This window comes from Coenobita brevimanus, chromosome 94 (assembly GCF_032717465.1).
Source record: "Coenobita brevimanus isolate Jiangsu-jjx chromosome 94, ASM3271746v2, whole genome shotgun sequence".
In the NCBI taxonomy this organism is placed as follows: Eukaryota; Metazoa; Arthropoda; class Malacostraca; order Decapoda; family Coenobitidae; genus Coenobita; species Coenobita brevimanus.
In genome coordinates this window covers 42,454,058-42,476,156 of record NC_137047.1, presented here as the reverse complement: position 1 = coordinate 42,476,156, position 22,099 = coordinate 42,454,058, and the positions used below count along the sequence as shown (strand labels likewise).

At 40.4% G+C, this 22,099-nt stretch overlaps 1 protein-coding gene across 1 annotated transcript in view; it reads right to left on the bottom strand.

The window, feature by feature from the left end:
* Positions 1 to 22,099, bottom strand: part of LOC145412900 (carboxylic ester hydrolase-like) — an 84,124-nt gene that overhangs the window by 7,020 nt on the left and 55,005 nt on the right. The window contains exons 8-10 of the mRNA XM_080282697.1: positions 21,872 to 22,046; positions 16,798 to 16,924; positions 737 to 851 (exon numbers count right to left, since the gene is read on the bottom strand). Coding sequence (XP_080138823.1) covers positions 737 to 851; positions 16,798 to 16,924; positions 21,872 to 22,046 — 417 coding nt within the window. The remainder of the gene's footprint in view (positions 1 to 736; positions 852 to 16,797; positions 16,925 to 21,871; positions 22,047 to 22,099) is intronic.

The window sequence follows — 22,099 nt, the reverse complement described above, 5'->3', positions numbered from 1 at the left end:
GCACTAGAATATGATGTTAGTTATAAAAAAGTGCTCTGGAAGGATGTAGAGCTGTAGTAATGTCTCTGCCACTGAGCTACATGAAATAAGCTGCAAAAGGATGAATACCTGGGCCGAGTTAAACACAGTGTACAGCACTTAACTATAATGACAAGGAGGCTGAAGGGAATGTTTATTACTATTACTGAGGGAAGACAGCTGCACCACAAGCCACTGGGACTTCTGCAGGAGGAACACGCCCATTGTTTTTGGTGACATGTAGGTGCTCTGGGGGCTTGATGTTCAGGGTCGTCTTATAAGTTAACATCGGAAATTTGTAACACCTCTCTCTTAGCGATTTATTCTGTACTTTACTTCTCAATAACCTCCTGATATTAGCGTTGCAAACTAGCCCAATATTAAAACTGTATAAATAACATACAGGAGAATGTTCAGGTGTAATGTGGAAAACAAATCACTTAAGAAAAGGTGACACGAAGACTCTAGTATCAGGCAAATAATGGCCCTAAGAGCGAGCCTCTCCAACAATGGCCGTGTGGCCAGAGGGCAGACAGACTTCGTGTTTGATGGGAAGAGAAGTTGCAGTACTCTCTCTCTCTCTCTCTCTCTCTCTCTCTCTCTCTCTCTCTCACTCTCTCTCTCTCTCTCTCTCTCTCTCTCTCGTAAGATGACCTTTGAATAACGAGCAGCATCATAGCCCACCCTAAATACCTCTCCCAGGCACTGAAAGTAATACCTCTTGGTTTGTGTCGGGCTCCATCTTGGGGTGAAGCGTGAGTGCGAGATGCTGCAGGTTACCAGGACTGGTGGGTTCCCACACAAAGCCCAGCGAACCATCAGGAGTTGGATTCCTGTGGTGAGAAGATTGAAACATTAAAAAGGAAAGGTACATGGAGTTGAAGGCAAAATAAAGTCATCGCCCGCCCCATCCCAACCACTTTTCCACCACTGACTCCCCCCAATCCCAACCATTTTTGGAATTTTTTTTTTTTGGCTCAAACCTTCGCTTTTGGTGAGAAACATCGAAAATTCATAGAGAAATCGCTCACCTGAGGTTTAAAGTACTCGATACAGGTAGGAGTACCTCCTTACCTTTCTGGGTTTTCTATCAGGCTGGCACCAAAGAAAACGAGTTCTATGGGAGGATAACTATTTCACACCACTCATAAACGGTATTTATTTATTTACTTGGTACGAATTTATATGTAGTACGAGAGTATATTGGTTTTCAAGTAGTAATATAGGCATTATAAGCATTGTTTCACTCAGTAATACCTGACCTTTTTTTTTCCACATTACATGATCATTTCTAACTGTTTCTTCCTCTAATGCTATGTAAAGTTTGTCCTCCACATTGTCATTAAATGGGGAATCACTCTGGCCCTGAATTTTGTACCGTGGCATGACATGGCTATACTTGCCAGGTCACTGATAAGAGGTGAATTGCTGAGACAATGGCATGCAGGGGGGGGAGGAGGTCATGCTGGGTAAGGCATTGTCCCTGCCTGGCATCTTGTAGAGGAAGGTGGCACGTGTATACGTACCAAAAATCACTCGCGAAAATTGAAAATTGTGCAAATTAGGGACCTTGCAATTTTTTCGCGTTTATGTACATCGACGGGATTGGCAGTGACAAAACATGTGGACGTTAAAGAACGTCGACGGGACGCCGCGGGTTAACTTCTGGGCCTTATATATATATATATATATATACTTTGGATTAGGAATTGCCGTGTTATCACTTCTATGAGTTCAATATAAAGGAAACAAACCAAAAGCCTTTTCCCATCCACTAGTTACATTAGGTAATGTCTAAGCAAATATCTAGAAAGACCATCATCATGTATTTCCATATTTTATGTAAAAAGTATCAACGGAATTAGAAAATTAAATTTACATGTACTCAACCTCTGGGTAGTGATGATTGCATGAATGCAGAATTTTTCTTACCTGCAATGTAACGAGTGTAGCAGTCTTACTCCAAGTTATTCCAGATTTTCCTCCTTTTGCAGCTCACTTCACTCATCTCAGTGGCAGAAAAAGACAAACCTATGACTACACCTTTTCTATACTGTTCCTGAACAGCCCTATATTCTAGTGTCAATGAAATGTTACAACTCGGCAGTCAAGATGGAAAGCTTTCAATTTTGGGCCAAGTTTGAGTAAAGACAGTATAGTTATGTACACGACTGCAATTTTGCAAATTTGACAGTATACTAAACATGCAGGATCATATCCTGTTAACTGTATCAACAAACTGTGTCCATTACACATTTAAGGCAACCTATAGCGGTGCTCTGCAACGGTGCGCCGTGACAAACTGATTGCCACAAGCATTATTTTATCTCTGTTAAAATTTTCGGATACACATGCTTCATGTCATATTTGCAATGCCGAAGCAAGTTTAGCGAGAAGTGACTCGGCACGTCATGTCTTCACTCGGGAATAGTTGAAATAATTCTGCTAATCAAACCACAGAATCATCAGAAAAGCTGTGTTTTGACTTTACTTATTTCCATATATACACTCACTATCTATCATTTATTTCAACCTATTTACTCATCTATTTTGTTAGGACATAATTAAACAAAAGGCGTATTTCATAACACCATATCTTAATGACAGGAATATTTTCACCACCACCCATGTTAATATCAGATGACACACAATTAGCCACAACAACAGATTCACAATTAGGAGAGCACCAAGGCAACACACCCGTTGTACAAACCTCACTACAAATTAAAGACCAAGAAACAAATACGTCAGTTCCAGATGATGAGTGGGAAACCCCCCCTGACGTAGCAAGTGCGGACTTAATTTCTGCCTTGCATACCTATCAGAATATACTTGATATAGTGCAACGTACAGGCGAATCCTAGTCCACCATTCCCTCACACAACGATAAACAAGTCCAAGTTAAATTAACAGAGCAAACAGTGAAAATGAATCACAAAACAAATACCGCGGATCTAACAACCCCACCCCATGTGTACGTGTACCATGAAGATAAAACTGCCCCAAAATTCTCTGCCACAGTAAATGATCGCATTGATGTTATTTCATTAGTCAGTCAGTGCGAACAAATGTTCATCAAGCGCCACATACTAGATGAACAAGAGAAAATTGCCATTTTTTCATCTTGCATAAGCCAGGAAAGATGTCCAGCAAGCAATTTATTGAGATCAGACAAGCTCCTTAATGCAAGGACATATGATGAATTTAAAACTGAATTTTTGAAGAAATTTTCTGGAGGTATGAACTTCTTGCCAGGTATAATTCCAGAATTACATAAGATTGTAGATCTTGTAAGGGAGCAAACTACAATGTGCTCAGTGAAATAACTGCTGATGTCTCCACAATCAAAAGAACATTGTTAGTTACTTTGGAAAACTCAAATTGGATAACAGATGATGGAAAGATGTCTCCAGACCTCGTCGTGGACATCACTGGTTATGTAGCTGCCTTGTGTAAATTACCTGATAGGACCCTTAAGATCGCCAAGACGATCGTGTACACCCCAGGCATGTGCTTGCTAGGCTTAATGAACGAGGTAGAGATGCAGTGCAGTAAAGCAGGTATGGTCGACACACCCACACATTCTAGTAGAATGAGAGTACCTGAGACAGTATCAGCTGTGAAAACATCTGCACCGACCCCAAACAGAGAACAAAATCGATCGCGACCCGAAAGCAGGCAGAGCAAACACCCAAACGTGACGAGGGCTCGATCACAGACACCAGGCTACAGGCAGTTTCATAAGTTTTCGCGCAGCCCGAGCAGGTCTCGCGCCATAAACAACACTACTTAGGGGAAGTCACCTCGTAGGTCACAGTCAAGGGATAGGTCCATTCTATGTCATTATTGTGCAAAACCAGGACACACAAGGTATGAATGCTTTATCAAAGCAAAAGAGGACAAACAAAAGACACAAGGATTTGGTCCTTACTGTAGGCATCATAGATACCAAGGGCACTGGACCAGTGACTGCAAAACAGTAGAAAACATTGTGTCTATGTTTAAATCGGGGGAAGACCAAGTCATGACAAAAAACGAACAAACGTAAAGAAAAACAAGTCTAAAATTCACATAGGAGGCATGTTGGGAAATGAGTGTATCTTGATACCAGCTGTATGTGAGGATCAAAACGTTTCCTTCTTTTTAGACACAGGCTCTCCAGTGAACTTAATAACACATGAAGAAATAAATAGAATTCTTAAAAATAAGAAGAAAGTAACTTTTCTGGAGGAAGCTGATTTTTATTTATACACGGTAGATGGAAAACAAATTACAGCGAAAGGTATGATAACATTAAATATCAGTTTCACAGAGACTACAAGACCATTCTCTGCATTTTTCTATATCGTTGAAAACTTAGCAATTAAGCTCATATGTTACTGGGCTTAAGATCCATGAGAGCTGAGAACATAACCATACTCCCACAAATGAATGGAATAGACTTTGACAATGAATTCATAGAGGAAATACCATCAGAGCCCTCACCGATTGGTAAAAGAGAGCCAAAAAGAATTGGTAATATTAAAGGCTTATACAAACATACACAAACAGATGAGTGTATAGATCCATTCCCACCGCCAGCCCCATCCTCCAGAATTAGTGACCCAGATAACAGTACTGATTTATCAGTTTTTCCAGCCCATCTCACCAATGATTTAGTTATACCACCTAATTCCTACATGAAAGTTACCATAAAGAGCAAATTACGGAATAGTACTGTTCTTGTCTTAGAAGAATTATGTAAAGTAAAGGGATTGTCAGTAGAAAACGCATTATATCAGATGAACGACGAAGGGCAAACTCAGATATTCATAATTAATCACATGAATGGGGAAGTTCAGTTGAAAAGGGGGACTTGCATAGTTAATATTGAAAAATGTCCCGCCCCTGTGAAGGAAATAGTTATAGCTGAGTGACAAGTGAGATAAAATCTACGGATAGAGAAAGAATAAAAGAGAATTTAATTTACTCAGGTGAATATGATGAAGAAAATGATTTGTTAACCCTGCTGGAAACACACAGGGACACCGTAGCATTGCCCGGTGAACAATTAGGGTGTACTAACTTGATTAATCACATGATTAATGTGCACCCAGAAACACCACCCATTTTCGTACCAGCTTACTGCATACCACACTCCCAACGTACAAATCAGTATGTCGATGAAATGTTAAAACTTGGAATTATTGAGCCTTCAGTCTCCCCGTGGAATGCCCCATTATTCTTCGTGCCCAAACGAAATGGAGAAATGCGTGCGGTAGTAGATTACCGTAAACTAAATAATCACACAATCCCAGACCGATTTCCCATGCCATTGCTAAGCGACGTTCTACAGAATATTGGACCTGAGAATAACATATTCTCAATCATCGATCTCCTAAACGGCTATTATCAGATACCGGTTTCGGAGGACTCACGTAAATACACTGCCTTTTCCACAAACAGAGGCCATTACCAATATACAAGAATGCCAATGGGACTGAGGACAGCCCCAGGCACATTCCAGCATCTTATGAATTACGTATTGTCCGGAATTTTAGGACAAGGAATATTTGTTTATCATGACGATATTATAATCGCAACGAAGAATATTAAGGATCATCTCAGGAAATTAGACTTACTCTTACAAACGCTTAGTGATGCTGGTTTAAAAATTAAGCTTTCTAAATGCAAATTTTGCTTTAAGGAAATAAATTTCTTAGGCCACAAATTAAGCTCTAATGGAATTCACACCACTGATGACAAAATACAGGCAGTGAGAGATTTTCCTGAACCCACTACGACTGACGAAGTTAGACAGTTTTTAGGTCTGGCTGGGTACTATAGGTCATTCGTACCACAGTTCTCTCATATAGCCTTTCCTTTATTCCAGCTACTCAAAAAAGGTGCTGTATTCCAATGGGAAGAAGAACAAATAAGGGCATTTAACAATCTACAAATTAAACTAACAAATGCACCTTGTTTAGCATATCCAGATTACACAAAATCATTTCTTATTTGTATAGACGCATCAGTTATAGGATTAGGGGCTGTACTGATGCAGGAAGATAAAAGAGGAAAAAATCAACCGATTGCATTTGCCATCAGACAAACAAGAGGTGCAGAGAAAAATTATTGCACTACAGACTTAGAGGCACTTGCAGTGGTTTTTGCATTACAAAAGTTTCGAGATTTGGTATATGGTTACGAAATCCATTTATTTACCGACCATAAACCACTAGTGGGTATGTTTAAAGAAAAACTCCTTTCTGGGAGGAGAGCAAGATGGAAATGTACAGTTGAAAACTACAATGTACAAATTCATTATATACAAGGTAAAATGAACATAGTAGCTGACGCATTATCTAGGAACCCGAACACAATTCAGGTCGCGGCATTAGATCTCAAAGGAAATATCCCAAACCACGATGATATCGCAAAGGCACAAAGACTTGACCCAATATGGTCTAAAGTTATATACAAGTTAGAAAGTGGAGATGACATACAATTACCCAAACTGCATGTCCCACTCGAACAATTCACAATGGTCAATAATACATTATATAAGATTAACTCTAAACAACCAAAACGCCAAAGAAATACTAACCAGTTGGTAGTACTTAATGACATGATACCCCAAGTATTACGAACGATACACGATAGCCCACATGTAGGACATCCTGGAAAGGATAAGACATTCAAACAAGCCCAGCTGTTACATTACTGGCCTTCATTAAGAAAAGATATAAACAATCATATAGACAGAGGCGAATCATGTGCGAAACACAAAGGATACCCAATCACACCTGCACCGATGGGTAATTACCCTGTACCACATCAACCTTGGAACGTTGTCGCTGTTGATTTACTCAAGATGCCATTATCATACAATAACAACCTATACCTATTCGTAGCAACGGATCATTTTTCCAGTTATGTCATTTTAGCTCCAATTAAAGATAAGACAGCAGAGACAGTAGCAAAGGCAATAACAGATAATGTAATATGTCACTTTACTACCCCAAAGGTACTAATAAGTGATGATGGAGGAGAATTTAATTCTGAGATCTTACAAGAAATATGTAAACAATACAACATCAAAAAGGTTAACGTTTTAGTCTATCACCCAGCATCGAATGGGTTGGTAAAGAGACAAAACAAAAAAGTATTAGATGTGCTACGACACATTCTCAGCGAAAATTATGCAAGCTGGGATGATTGGATTCCCAGAGTAGAAGCCTCAATTAATGGATCTATAAATAAATCCATAGGTGACACACCACATTTCATTATATATGGAACAGATAAAAAACTACCATATGAGCTCCTAGAAGGTGACAGTCTGCCCATATGCAATTACGATGATTACTCTAAACTCCGTTTGCGTGAATTCCAGGACATACACAAAAGAGTCAAAAAACAATTAACGATGTCCAAGGAAGAAATGACGGAGGCATTTAACAAGAAGGCAAGAGATTCACCTATCAGCTTAGGAGACATTGTTTATGGTATCATTCATACGAGAGACAATAAATTATCCCCAAAATTTGAAGGCCCATACAGAGTAATTAACATAAAAGCAAACAAAGTTTTAATTAAGTCACTGTCAAGTGGCGAAGAGAAACAAGTTCATATTGACCATTTAAAACGAGTTTCAAGGGAATTATCCAATAATTATTCAGCATCGGATACAACCGAACAGGCGAACGTACCTCAAGAAACCAAGCAAGAAAACAACAATGATTACAAAAAGAAATTAAGGTCATATACCAAACAATCGAACATAGGTGCAACTGTTCCAATAAAATCTACAGTACATCATTTACGAAAATTAAATATCGATTTAAACTCCTTCTATAAATGAAATAACAATCAACCGTAACGCACATCATCACTATCATCGACCACAGCATGACCATATTAGGAAATTAATGGATTTTTTTTCGGTAGGTTACGATGAAGGAACTTATGCTATAGATTCTCCTCTACATAGCAAGAGGATATGCGCACTTAGACCCCCAACACATAGTACGACAAGGATGCCTCATAGCTCCAACGGCCACGACTACAATCGTTAAGGACGTCATGAGTACTGAAATAAGTCTAGATTACTTGTATGAGTTACCTACTTATCTAGACAATCTTGCGAAGCCTATGCGAACTCTGGACTTCATGATAGGAAGTTATGTTTCACAAGAACATAACACAAAGGAAGTGAAGGAAATGGTAAAGTTAGAAAAATGGAAACTAGAACAGGCAAAGTCAACTATGCTCATCATGATCCAAGATCTCCCATCTTATGGAACGGAGGTACAGAGCGACAGGAACAACATCACACGTACTCGCCAAAAGCGCGGTTTGTTCGACCTGGGTGGCGCAGTTCTTGGGAACATCTTTGGATTGGCTACAGAGGATGACCTTAAAGAAATAAACAACAAATTTAATCAAATAGCTCAGATACTAACATACCAAGATAAATTCATCACAGGACAGAACTCAGCAATGAAGACAATTGTGAAAAATCTGAAAAAGGCAGAAAACATAGCTCTTGAGATAAAATAAATGAAATGGAAGGAAACATTACACTTTTCCAACACTTCTCCATCATCACAGAACATATTGACACGATTCTACTACAATCAGACAACACTAGAGATCGTTTCAGGGCACTTATGCAAGGTATTTCGAATGCTGGTGATGGCAAGATCACAATTGACTTACTCCCAGTTCATGAGCTACGTCAGATAATTAGTCAAAGTATACATAAACATAAATTGAAGCCTTTGTTCCGCAGTAGGGAATTCATGCAATATTATCCATATTTAGAAGCAACACTAACACCAACATCAGTAGTAGTTCATGTACCATTCATAACTGGAGACCTGTTCACAGTATACCAAATACACCCCTTCCCCTATAAAAATAACAACACTTTGGTCATCATCAACATCAACACAGACACTGAACTCATCATGGTCTCCAAGAGACAGAACACTGTCACTTTCGCAAGTGAATCAACGATTGAACGAAAGTGCCGCACATCCTTACATGCTGTTCATCTTTGTCCTGCGTATATTTTCATGTTTCAGCCTACTGATACAGTCCCTTGTGAAATGGCTATCATCAGAAATGACAATATTCATAATCATTGCAACTTCACTTTTGCTCCAGATAAACTTGTACACCATCAACGCATCGGACACTCACAGTTTTTTTATTTCACTCATAACACATCAGTTTACATAGTCTGTCCAGATATACCACCATCTCATACTTCAGCCTCAGGATTATACATAGCACCAGACTACTGTGCGGTATTTACACCAGCCATGTCTACTTTATCCACCATCAATCACTACGCCATTCTCAATCATACACACAAACATTTCCACCCACTGCCTGATATGGACTTAAACATGAGCACAAGTATTAAGTTGACTTCACCTAAGTCTGAAACTATGCAGCTGATCAATGAAACAATGAAGCCCTGGGAAGATTTGAGTTTGAGTATGTTCAACCCATATTATGTGTATAGCCCAGCACCTACCGTCTTTATAATCTTCTGCATTGTATTTGCAGTACTGCTGTTCGCAATGCACAGAATGCATGCAAGAAATGCAAATTTGGAGTCAGTATTTAGTGGGGGGAGTGTTAACATCCAAGTTAACCCCCCTGAATGAAGTGTACATATTTTGTATATAGTATTAATTATCTATCTATCTATCTATCTATCTATATATGTATATACACAAAATACAAAGAAGAATGACCCATGATATAGAAGTATGGCATACCAGTACCATTATCTTTAAATGAAATATCAATAACTCTTACCATAATCTTAATTTTAAACTATTTTTTTTTCTTGCATATATGCATTTCACTACAATAACCCAAGTACATACTGTATTACAATTAAATAGTTTACCTTTAGTGCATTTATTCAAATATGTATACAACTTGTTTAAAATGTAATATTACTGGATCATTGCAATTTACTATGAATATTATATGCATACAATACTATAATCAATATTATGTACTAATGGATTAGCATATGTCAATGATGATTGCTGTCGGAGGACCTTCAGCGGCGTGGCTGAGCAATGTTATGAGTCCATATTATAATTCTATCTATCTATCTATCTATAGCCCGACGCCCTAATCCCGCAAAGGGTGGCCGCAGACAAAACGCCTCCAAGTCACTCTGTCACCCACCATTTGACTCCCCTCCCCCCAACTCACCCCCCCTCCCTCATATACCTCTCAACTCCATCCCTCCACCTCATCCTCGGTCTACCCCTCCCTCTCCCTCCCTCCACCTCACTACATACACCCTCTTAGTCAGTCTTTCATTCTCCATCCTCTCCACATGTCCAAACCACCTCAGTGTATTTCTCCTAATCTTTTCAACCACATCCACATCTACCCCACAACGTTCCTTCACTTCTTCATTCGTCAACCTGTCCCTCCATGTCACTCCACATGCTCCTCTCAAGTAACTCATTTCCACTGCTCTCACTCTTGACTTGTTCCCCTCTTGCAAGGTCCACGCCTCGCTTCCATACGTCAGGGTAGGGATCACAATACCATCATGCAGTGACTTCTTAACTTCCATACTCACCTCCCTATTTCTCATCACTGCTTTCAGTGTGCCAACAACCTTCCTTCCCTGCTGTACCCTTTCACGTACTTCATCCCCCAAAGTTCCATTCTTACTCATCACACTACCCAAGTACTTGAATGCACTCACATTCTCCATATCCTCACCATCCAACCTCACTGCACACTCTGTGACTTCATTCCTCTCAAACACCATAACTTTACTTTTGTTTACATTAACTTTCAGCTTATAATTACAAATCATAATAGATAGATAGATAAATAGATAGATAGACAGCTCCATGCGAGCCTGGGAAAGGGAAATGATCTTGCAAGTTAACTAAGGAAATGTTGACCATACATAGGAAGTAGCAATGTCAGGAGATGATGTAGGTAGTGTGTCAGCGAGATAGCAGGCGAACAAAGCCTAGTGACATACACGCATACTCACACACAGGTTTCTGGAACTTTCCAACCACAGTGTAACACACGTGACACGACCCCTGTTTCACCAGAATTTAGGAAAGAGAGCTCAGAAGGAGGCTAGCATTTGAACAGACAGGTAGTGGAGAGAGTGAACAAGAAAGAGGGGCTCAACTAGACTTACTTATTATATTGTCTCTGGAAGACATACCCTACTCAACTTAGATTTCTCTGAAGATAATAAATTAAGATCAACTCCTGTATTCATCTTTAATTCCTACTACAAGAAATCGAGAGTGACAACTAAACCACAAAACTTCTCTACAAGTAACTACAAAGTCCTTTGTGACGCCTATATCTAACCAAATTAGGTATAACCTAAAGTTAACCTACCATAATACTTTATTATGTTTGGAGGGATAACGAAGGTGTGACGTTGTCGTGTCTTTTCTCGAGGCACTTGTTTTGATGGTGCCAAGATGACTGGATGCCCAATTATACCCCCCCCCAAAAAAAAAAAAAAAACTCGCGTGCTGCCAAAACTTTCCCTGTGTGCTGCGGTAAATCAGATACAAATATGGTAATTTAATAATAATATAAATTGAACATGAGAGATACAATTTACTACTAGGATTAATAAAACGGATGTATTAGAGTTCATTTTTCCTTTTCATGTATTTTTTTTTTTTTTTTGTAATACGAGTAGGCTAATTACGAATTCGTCAGCAGGAACTGTCTCATTTGGACATGGGGTTTGGAGTATGTGTGTGACAGTGAGTGTGATGCGCCCTGTCCCCTGAGACTCGTGCCTATAGAGGGAAATTGGCTGGTGATGTGTATGAGTTATTTGTTTAAAAGTTTAAACTGATAATGGGTTGTCCACTCGGAAAGGAATATTGTGATAGGGAACTCTTGCGATATACAGAAAAGTATTACTCAGTCATGAACCTTTTGCTTCAGCAGTTGAAGCATCAGTTGTTCGTATCTCGTAGACGGCACGAGAGGAATTTGTGGATAGCGAGTGATCATGACCTCCAACTTATATTCGGTGAAGTACTTTTAGACATACTCTTATTTTGGGGAAAAACTGAAAAGAGAGTACCCAGCTATCTCCGAGTGTGGTGTTGACATGCAGTGTCCGTTTCCAGCAACATAATTTGTGTTAAGTAAGCTTATCACCTTTAACATTTACAGCATAAACAAAAAAAAATCATATCTTAAGTTATTAAATGAGGAACTTTGTGAGATTTGTATGTAACAGAACCAGCCATTAACCCGCCCCGTCCCGACCACTTTTTGACCACTGGTACCCCCCAATCCCGACCATTTTTTGACCCTTTTTTTTTTTTTGCTAAAACTTTCGCTTTTGGTGAGAAACATCGAAAATTCATAGAGAAATCGCTCACCTGAGGTTTAAAATACTCATTACAGGTAGGAGAGCCTCCTTACCTTACTGGGTTTTCTATCAGGCTGGCACCAAAGAAAACGAGTTCTATGGGAGGATAACTATTTCACACCACTCATAAACGGTATTTATTTATTTACTGTTACGAATTTATATGCAGTACAAGAGTATATTGGTTTTCAAGCAGTAATATAGGCATTATAAGCATTGTTTCACTCACTAATACCTGACCTTTTTTTGCCACATTACCTGATCATCATTTCTAACTGTTTCTTCCTCTAATGCTATGTAAAGTTTGTCCTCCACATTGTCATTGATTGGGGAATCACTCTGGCCCTGAATTTCGTACCGTGGCATGACATGGCTATACTGGCCAGGTCACTGATAACAGGTGAATTGCTGAGAAAAGGGCATGCAGGGGGGGGAGGAGGTCATGCTGGGTAAGGCATTGTCTCTGCCTGGCATCTTGTTGAGGAAGGTGTCCCGTGTATACGTACCAAGAATGACTCGCGAAAATTGAAAATTGTGGAAATTATGAACCTTGCAATTGCAGGACGTTGAAGTACGTCCTCGGGATTAGCTGTGACAAAACGTGAGGATGTGGAAGTACGTCCTTGGGACGGTGCGGGTTAAACACCTGTGTTCCTCAAAACAGGCACAAGTTCTCTTTAATTTTCATAGAAAATATCATATATATTTATTTTCCAGGAAAAACATTATCCTTATTTATAGTTATTAAAGGAAGGTTCAGTCAAAAATTTCATTGCAATTGTCTGGAAATATAAATGTTGTTCTATATGTTCAGTTAATAACCTGTATCGATGAAATTACCTGAGATTATATTTTTCAGGTAAAATAGACTAATCAGTAATTATCCCATGTGGAGTGAGGAGATGTGTATCATTGCATGCCCTCAAAATAATGTGTTTTTCAAAAATTTGCAAATTCCTTGAACACTAAGAATATACAATACATTAAGTAAACGGTACTAAACACTAAACTATTGTTGAATCATTTCATCATTTGTTAGAAGAAGAAAAACCATTCTGGCACTATCATGACAAATATTACTTAAGTTAGCCGCAAGTGGTTACAAACTGAACAATGTGCAGTAAAGTAAAAACTGTTCGGAGCACAGATATTCAGGAGGAAAATAAATCCTATTGGTGTTCAGGAGACAAAACTGTATATATTCCTGTAGAATGAGTAACCTGTCAGTGTCCAACATTGCATGCCAGTCCAATACTGCATGAAAAAATTACATATGTTATTGTTGTTGCTTCTAGCTCTGGAATGGAGTCTGTGTGTAGCCTATTCGTGTGTAGAACTGGTGTAATGTCTGAGTCATCTAGCCAATCAAAGTTATTATGGTAGTTAATATGGTTATGGTCAGTGCAGGTTAACCTGCATCTGGGGTGTACTTTATTGATGGGAGCATCGGCTGTGAAAAGGTTGAAGAATGGGAAGCCAGGAGGCACTGATCAGAAATAAGTAGTAACTATAATAAAGTAATATGAACTGGAAGGGTGCAGTGACATATTTTTTCGAAAACTTGTCAAAGAACACTGGAAATGAATGAGAAAGTCACCCTTGTGTAAGTTTGCTCAGTGATGTAGGTAATGTGTGAGTTAGTCACCAAGTGAAGGAAACGGAATTAAACCAAATACCAGCAGAAGTTGTAAAGAAAAAAAAAAAAAAAAGCTCACAACTCTACTCAAAGTGAAGTAAGCCTCACAATGTGGTCACACCTGTCAAAGAAAAAATCAGTTGTCTACATGCAGACTTTCTGGATCAAGGATAGACTCAGTAGATTGAGGAAGGGATGCTGTGGAATGAAGCCTGAAATGATGGGCTTAGGGCAGAGGTCGGCAACCTCTGGCCCGCGGGCCAGATCCGGCCCACAGAGTCCGAACTCATGGCCCATCACCCTGCTTGATATTTATATAACAATCCGGCCTGCAGCAGCCTAGCCAACTAAATGAGTAAGTCGGCGCCCCGCGACGTGATCGCAGCAGGTAGCCCGGGGCAAATTTGCATGACTGAGATCTTTACCACAGAAGCACCACGGAAAATCGAACTGAAGGCAAAGTACCGTACCACTTCTCCATTGTCCTTCTTCCGTGACCTCGTCCTCCCTTCTGACAAATTTCCAAATTACATTGAGCATGTAAAACGCATCGTTGCTATGTTTGGCAGCACTTACTGTTGTGAGCAACTCTTTTCAAAAATGAAATATACAAAGTCTCGCATTCGCTCCCAGCTAAGTGACCGCCACATCAATGACATTCTGCTCTTGTCTACCTCATCAATCGATCCAGACATTGAATCACTTCTCCATGGCAAACAGTACCAACCATCCCATTAATTTGTATGTCTCTTGATAAAACTGTTTTCTGCAGTCACTGATTTGCATGTTTTTCAATAAATTTCTAGTAATCTAGTCACTGGTTTGCTTGCTTTTCTACAAAATTTTTGTATATTGTCACAAACTGTTTTCTGCAGTCACTGATTTGCATGTATTTCAATAAATTTCATGTAATCTAGTCACTGGTTTGCCTGCTTTTCTATATATATATTTTTTGTATATTGTCACAAACTGTTTTCGGCAGTCAATGATTTGCATGTTTTTCAATAAATTTCTTGTATTCTAGTCACTGGTTTGCCTGCTTTTCTATAAAATTTTTGTACACTATCACTTTTGGGTTCTCTTTGGAACTCCGGCCTGCAGGCTTCTCCTAGAAGCTTTCTCTGGCCCTCGCACTGAAAAGGTTGCTGACCCCTGGCTTAGGGAATGTTCGACCTGTCCACGTGGCAATGCACAGCCAGCGGTACTTTGTGGGTATAGTAAGTAACATAACACTAGGAGAAGAGGAAAAAAAAAAGGATATGGAAATGAGGTATTGGGAGTAATATCAGACTCGTCCATGCACCATTACAAGTTCACACATACCTGTATTTAAGTACAGAAGTTCGACTGGGCCTTCTGCGATCTCGTCTTTGCTCGAAAATATGTCTCAAGCGTCCAACCCTCGACTCAGGAAGGAAACAAAGCAGCAAGGATCATCTTGCATCTTTGCAAGTGAAAAACGTAGGCCGAGGGTTTGTTGAATGGATATGCTTTAACCCGCCCCATCTCGACCACTTTTCCACCACTGACTCCCCCCAATCCCGACCCTTTTTGGAAATGTTTTTTTTTTTTGGCTCAAACCTCTGCTTTTGGTGAGAAACATCGAAAATTCATAGAGAAATCGCTCATCTGAGGTTTAAAATACTCATTACAGGTAGGAGTACCTCCTTACCTTACAGGGTTTTCTATCAGGCTGGCTGCAAAGGAAACGAGTTCTATGGGAGGATAACTATTCCACACCACTCATAAACGGTGTTCATTTATTTATTTGGTACGAATTTATATGTAGTACGAGAGTATATTGGTTTTCAAACAGTAATATAGGCATTATAAGCATTGTTTCACTCACTAACTCATCACCATACCTGACCTTTTTTTGCCACATTACCTGATCATTTCTGACTGTTTCTTCCTCTAATGTTTGTCCTCCATATTGTCATCGATTGGGGAATCACTCTGGCCCTGAATTTCGTACTGTGGCATGACATGGCTTTACTGGCCAGGTCACTGATAACAGATGAATTGCTGAGAAAAGGGCATGCAAGGGGGGGAGGAGGTCATGCTGGGTAAGGCATTGTCCCTGCCTGGCATCTTGTAGAGGAAGGTGTCCCGTGTATACGTGCCAAAAATCACTCGTGAAAATTGAAAATTGTGCAAATTAGAGACCTTGCAATTGATTCACATTTACGTACGTCGACGGGATTGGCATTGACAAAAGGTGTGGACGTTAATTCACGTCGACTGGACGCCGCGGGTTAAACTTCAATATACCTGTTCATGCTGCTGTTAGGTTGAGGTTCGGTTAATGAACCTCTGACGTACTGAAGCGTGATGACATAATTAAATCGGCCACTGTTCGTTGGCCGGCCTCTCTCCAACCTTGTCTTCCACTTTCCTTTCACAAGAGGAATGAAGATTTTATTTCTTGTGACTAGACAGAGCTTAAAACATACCCATTTGCTCACGTGCACGAGGGGGGGAATGCCCTTGCGATGGCGCGGGAGCAACTTTGGTCGGTGAGTATTGCATATTTACAACTACTTACCACCACAAAATTTTCACCTGGTGATTAAAGAATCCTTTGTTGAACTACAGAAATGACAGAAATTTGTTTTGTTGAATTGTTCATGGACAAAACCCTGTTAGGATTGTTTGGTGAATAAACTGGATATGATGAATGTCTGAGAGGTGTCTGTCTCTGAAAAAAAACAAAAAAAAACATTAATTAAGATTTGGAACCCACCCAGTAGCCGCAAAGTTGGTCCAGAGTGTGGTGATGATGTCTCTCATGCGCAGGTCGTCCTCCCTCTCCAAGGTCAGCCAAATAGACACATTGAATAGGAGGAAACACTCATCAGCGTGGGCCACCCCTGCCGGACAACCAGAGGAAGAATCAGACTGATTGCATCTGGGTTTCCCCTATATTGAGAGCCCTGTGAATCTAAGGAGACACATATTCGCCACAAGATTTTAAACGCCTCACATACGAACTCCAGGTTCTCACGATAAAGCACTACTGGATCTGTCACTTGACTAGAATGCCTATCAGCATTGCAAAATGGAATTTTTTGACTATACCTTTTTCGCTCTAATTTGGTATAAAATTACCATTTCTCCATCCTGAATGCCGAGTTATAGCAAGAGATTTACCCTAGAATGTGATGCTAGTTATGAAAAGGCGCTATAGAAGGGATATAGAACCACAGTATTGTCTTATTCTGCCACTGAACGAAGTGAAATAGATGAAACAGGATAATAATGTAAAAAGACTAGCATCTTGCCTTGTGAGACTTCCAATCCCTACACGGTTCCAATAGGACTGACACAGCTAAAATAATTTCATTTTCTTTTTCTCTGGTCTTACAACATATATGTTGATGTCACTGTTCAGACTGAGCTAAATTATTGATTATAACTGCATTTGCGCATCACTGTAGTTGATGGATAATGAAACAGTAAGATGGGATTTTCTCCAAATAGCCATCCATCTCAGTGCAAATAATTTAATCATTTAAAGTTTAGCTCATTTGTTTACCCAAGTTTACATTTGATTAGTTTTTAGCTTCCCAGGTTGCTGTTGAGTATGGACATAACAAATACTGCGTACCTTACAGTTAGGGTTCACTTGCACGAGACAGTAGATGGGGAAGAATAGGTGTTATATATATATATATATATATATATATATATATATATATATATATATATATATATATATATATATATATATATCTGGAGCCTCTGTGGTACAGTGGTAGAGTGTTCGTTTCGTACACGGATGAACCAGGGTACGCGCCCCGCCAGGATAATAAACTTTGAGAGTGTTCACCCGCCCACGTGCTGCATTGGTGGACACAAGGGGTGCTGTGGTTGAACCAGTGTCGCTTACTATAAAGTATGCTTGCACCCAGTTGGCTTGTGCGGGCCGATTACACTTGGTTCACAGACTACGCACACATCCAAAGCCACTCCAACACTACAATTACACTTACAAGCACTTCTGATCCTACATACAAACTCTACCAGACAGCCTACACCACTTGGTAGAGATATAGTGGCTGTGTAGTCCAGACTTCGGTCGGGATAGGCTGGTCCTGCAGTGGATACTCAAATGGCTGATGATGATGATGATGATGATATAAACACACACACACACACACACACACACACACACATATATATATATATATATATAAACAACAATACCTAAATAAGGAAATAACACAAGACCAAAACACAAAACAAGAACAAGAACAACAATAATAATACAATGAAGGCAGTAAAACAAGAAAACAACACAAAACAATAATAACAATAATAAAAGAAAAGTTTAATTTGAACTGCGTAAAAATGAACTTAATCGCAAATAATCAAAAGCAAAATAAGGTGTCATTCTGCATTAAGGTATCATTTCGCAGAAGAGGGTTAACAGAAGTATATATGTTAGATTAGTAATCCCCCCTGGGGGTAGGGGGGTTTTCAAGAATACTCCCCCAGTATCCTTGCTTGTCGTAAAAGGCGACTAAAAGGGTTGGCGGAGGGTTAGTGCCCCTCCCCGGAAAACAACTAACTAAAAAAACAAACAAGAAGCCTCGGACAAGGACTGACCAAACGATGACGACCCAGGACCGGACAAAGGACTTGGTAATGAGTACATGGAATGTAAGAGGAGCGAATGATGAGGTGAAAGAGAGAGAGATTGTCCAGATGCTTGAGGGTGCGAAAGTGGATGTATGTGGAATAACTGAAACAAAATGGAGAGGAGAAAGTGTGAGAGAATGGGAGTATGGATGGGGTATATGTGCAGGAGTAGGTGAGAATGAGAGGGCAAAGGAAGGAGTATGTATAGTTACGAGTAAAAAATGGAAGAGGAGCATAAGACAGTATGGATCAGTTGGGTCAAGGATTGTGTGGATAAAGTTGAAAGTTGGAATATAAATGTGGGCGATTGTGTGTGTGTATGCGCCAACGCAAGATCGTGCTAGAAGACTAAGAGAAGAGTTCTGGACAAATGTGGAAGTGTGCATGGAAAAGTTTGGAAGGAATGAGAGAGTGTTTTTGATTGGTGATATGAATGGTAAAGTTGGGAATGTGAAGGTGGATGGAATAGTTGATGAGTGGGGTGTGCCTGCTGTGATAGATGAGCATGGGAGTGCGTTAGTGGACATTTGTGCTGGGAGGGGGTTGGTGATAGCCAATACTCTCTTCAGGCATAAAATGATCCACAGGTATACATGGCGAGTGATGAGAAGGGTGGGTGGTGAACTGAATGAAAGGAAGGCAATGATTGATTATGTGTGTGTGGATGAAAGGATGCGAAGATGTGTAAAGGATGCAAGAGTGTATAGAGGTTGGAGGAGTGGACTTTCTGACCACTACTTGGTGGTGGCCAGAATTAGAATGCAAGTAAGATGGAGGAATAGAAGAAGGGAAAGACGAGAGGAAGGAGTAGCTGCAAGGAGAGTGGAAAGGTTATAAGAGGATGAGAAAAAGGCAGAGTATAAGAGAGAAGTGGAGGAACGATTGGGCAAATATGAATTGGAGCAGATAGGAGACGTGGAAGGTGTGTGTAAGATATTTACAGAAGAAATATGTGCAGCATGTGATGTGGTGTGTGGAAGGAAGAGAAGACGGAGGGGGGTGCAAGGAACAGCGTGGTGGACTGAAGAGATGAAACAGGCTGTGGCACAAAAGAGGAAAGCATACAATGAATGGATGAGAAATAGGGGCGTGGAAGAAGTTGAGAGGCGGAAGAGAGAGTTATATGTGGAAAGAAAGAGAGGGGTGAAAAGATTGGTAAGAGAGAGTAAGAAGAGAGTGGATGAGGAATTTGGAAGGAATTTGAGTGTAAGAAAATGTTCTGGAGAGAAGTGAAAAGAGTAAGACAGGGTGGAAGTGAAGTTAGCAGGGGAGTGAAAGATAAAAATGGTAGATTACTAGTGGAGAAGGGAGAAAAAGTGAGCAGATGGAGAGAACACTTTAAGGAATTGTTGAACGTAGAGGATGGAAGTAATGCGAGTATAAGTGGCTGGGGAATGGCTGGGAGAAGGAGGGAGGTGAGAAGACAGGAAGAAATCAGTAGGATAGAAGTTGTAGAAGGAATGAAGAAAGTTAAATCGGGGAAAGCCCCAGGAATTGATGGAGTGTGTGGTGAAATATTGAAGCATGAGGGAGAGATAGTAGTAGAATGGATGTGGAAGATATGCAGATTGGCCTGGGAGGAAGGTAGAGTCCCGGAGGATTGGAAGTCAGGTATAATTATTCCCTTGTACAAAGGAAAAGGGGAAAAAGAAGTGTGTGGTAATCATAGGGGCATTTGTCTTCTTAGTATAATAGGAAAAGTGTATGGTAGGATACTTATAGACAGAGTTAGAGATAGAACAGAGAAATTAGTTGGAGAAGAACAGGGAGGTTTTAGGAAGGGAAGAGGTTGTGTAGATCAGATATTCATTCTTAGATCTTTAGTGGAAAAATTTCTAGAGAAGGAAAAGAAGTTGTATGCAGCTTTCATGGATTTGGAGAAAGCACATGACAGGGTGGATAGACAAGAATTGTGGAAAGTGTTAAGAATATATGGAGTAGATGGGAAGTTGTTGAATGCTGTGAAGAGTATGTACGATGGTGCTAAAGCTGCAGTGCGTGTGGATGGTGAACTAAGTGAATTTTTCTCTTTGAAAGTTGGTTTGAAACAGGGATGTGTCATGTTTCCATGGTTGTTCAATCTGTACATGGATGGGGTAATAAAAGAGGTACAAGATAGGGTAGTGGGTGTTGGAGTGGCCCTGGTGAGAGAGGATAGTGTTTGGAAACTCCCTGTACTGTTGTTTGCAGATGATACTGTGTTGTTGAGTGAAGACGAAGGGGAGCTGCAAGGCTTGGTGGATGAGTTTGAGAGAGTGTGTAAGAAACGGAATCTAAAGGTGAATGTAGGGAAGAGTAAAGTGATGGTCTTTGAGAGAGGTAAGTTAGCGAATATACAGCGAGGTTGGATGGTGAGGAATTGGAAAATGTGAGTACGTTTAAGTACTTGGGTAGTGTGATGAGTAAGGATGGAGGTTTGGAGGGTGAAGTGCTTGAAAGGGTACAGCAGGGAAGAAAGGTTGCTGGTTCTTTGAAAGCAGTGATAAGAAACAGGGAAGTGAGCATGGAAGTGAAAAAGTTACTACATGACAGTATTCTGATACCAACTCTAACGTACGGAAGTGAAGCTTGGACATTGTTGGAAGGACACAAGTCAAGAGTGAGAGCAGTGGGAATGAGTTATTTAAGAGGAGCCTGTGGAGTCACGTGGAGAGACAGGCTGACGAATGAGGATATAAAGGAGCGTTGTGGTGTGGATGTGGATGTGATAGGAAGCGTTATGAGGAACACACTGAGGTGGTTTGGCCATGTGGAGAGGATGGAGGGTGGAAGACTGACGAAGAGAGTGTATGTAAGCGAGGTGGAGGGGAGAAGAGGAAGGGGGAGGCCGAGGATGAGATGGAGGGATGGGGTGGAGAGGTATATGAGAGAGGGGGGTGTGAGTTGGGAGCAGGGCAGTGAAATGGCGGGGGACAGGGCGACTTGGAGGCGATTTGTTTGTGGCCACCCCTAACGGGATTGAGGCGTCTGGCAATGGATGGATGGATGGATGGAGTAATTCGTCTCTTCTGCTTTTCAGTTTCCTTTGTTGGCTAATATCTGTTAAGGTGACAGAGACTTAATATATTACTCTGCCCTTAGGTGATTCTATTTGGTCAAATATTAAGTTTAGCCTTATTTTTCATTGGCTGATTGCCCTTCTGGTGTGCCTAATAAACAGTACAATTAGAACTTACAGTTTCGCCCGATGCCAGTGGAGGGACGTTCAAAGAGGGGGGGACGTCCAAGGAGGGTTCTCTGGCCAAGGTGACGAAAAATATAGTAGAAGGTGTTCCTGGTCGGCGCAGTGTTCTTCACGTGCAGGATATTCACTTGTTCTTGGTCGAACATGAACTGTACATCACCAGCCATCTAGAAGGAAGGTCAGAATTGTTTTGCTTACCTTGGAGATAATCTAAGGCATG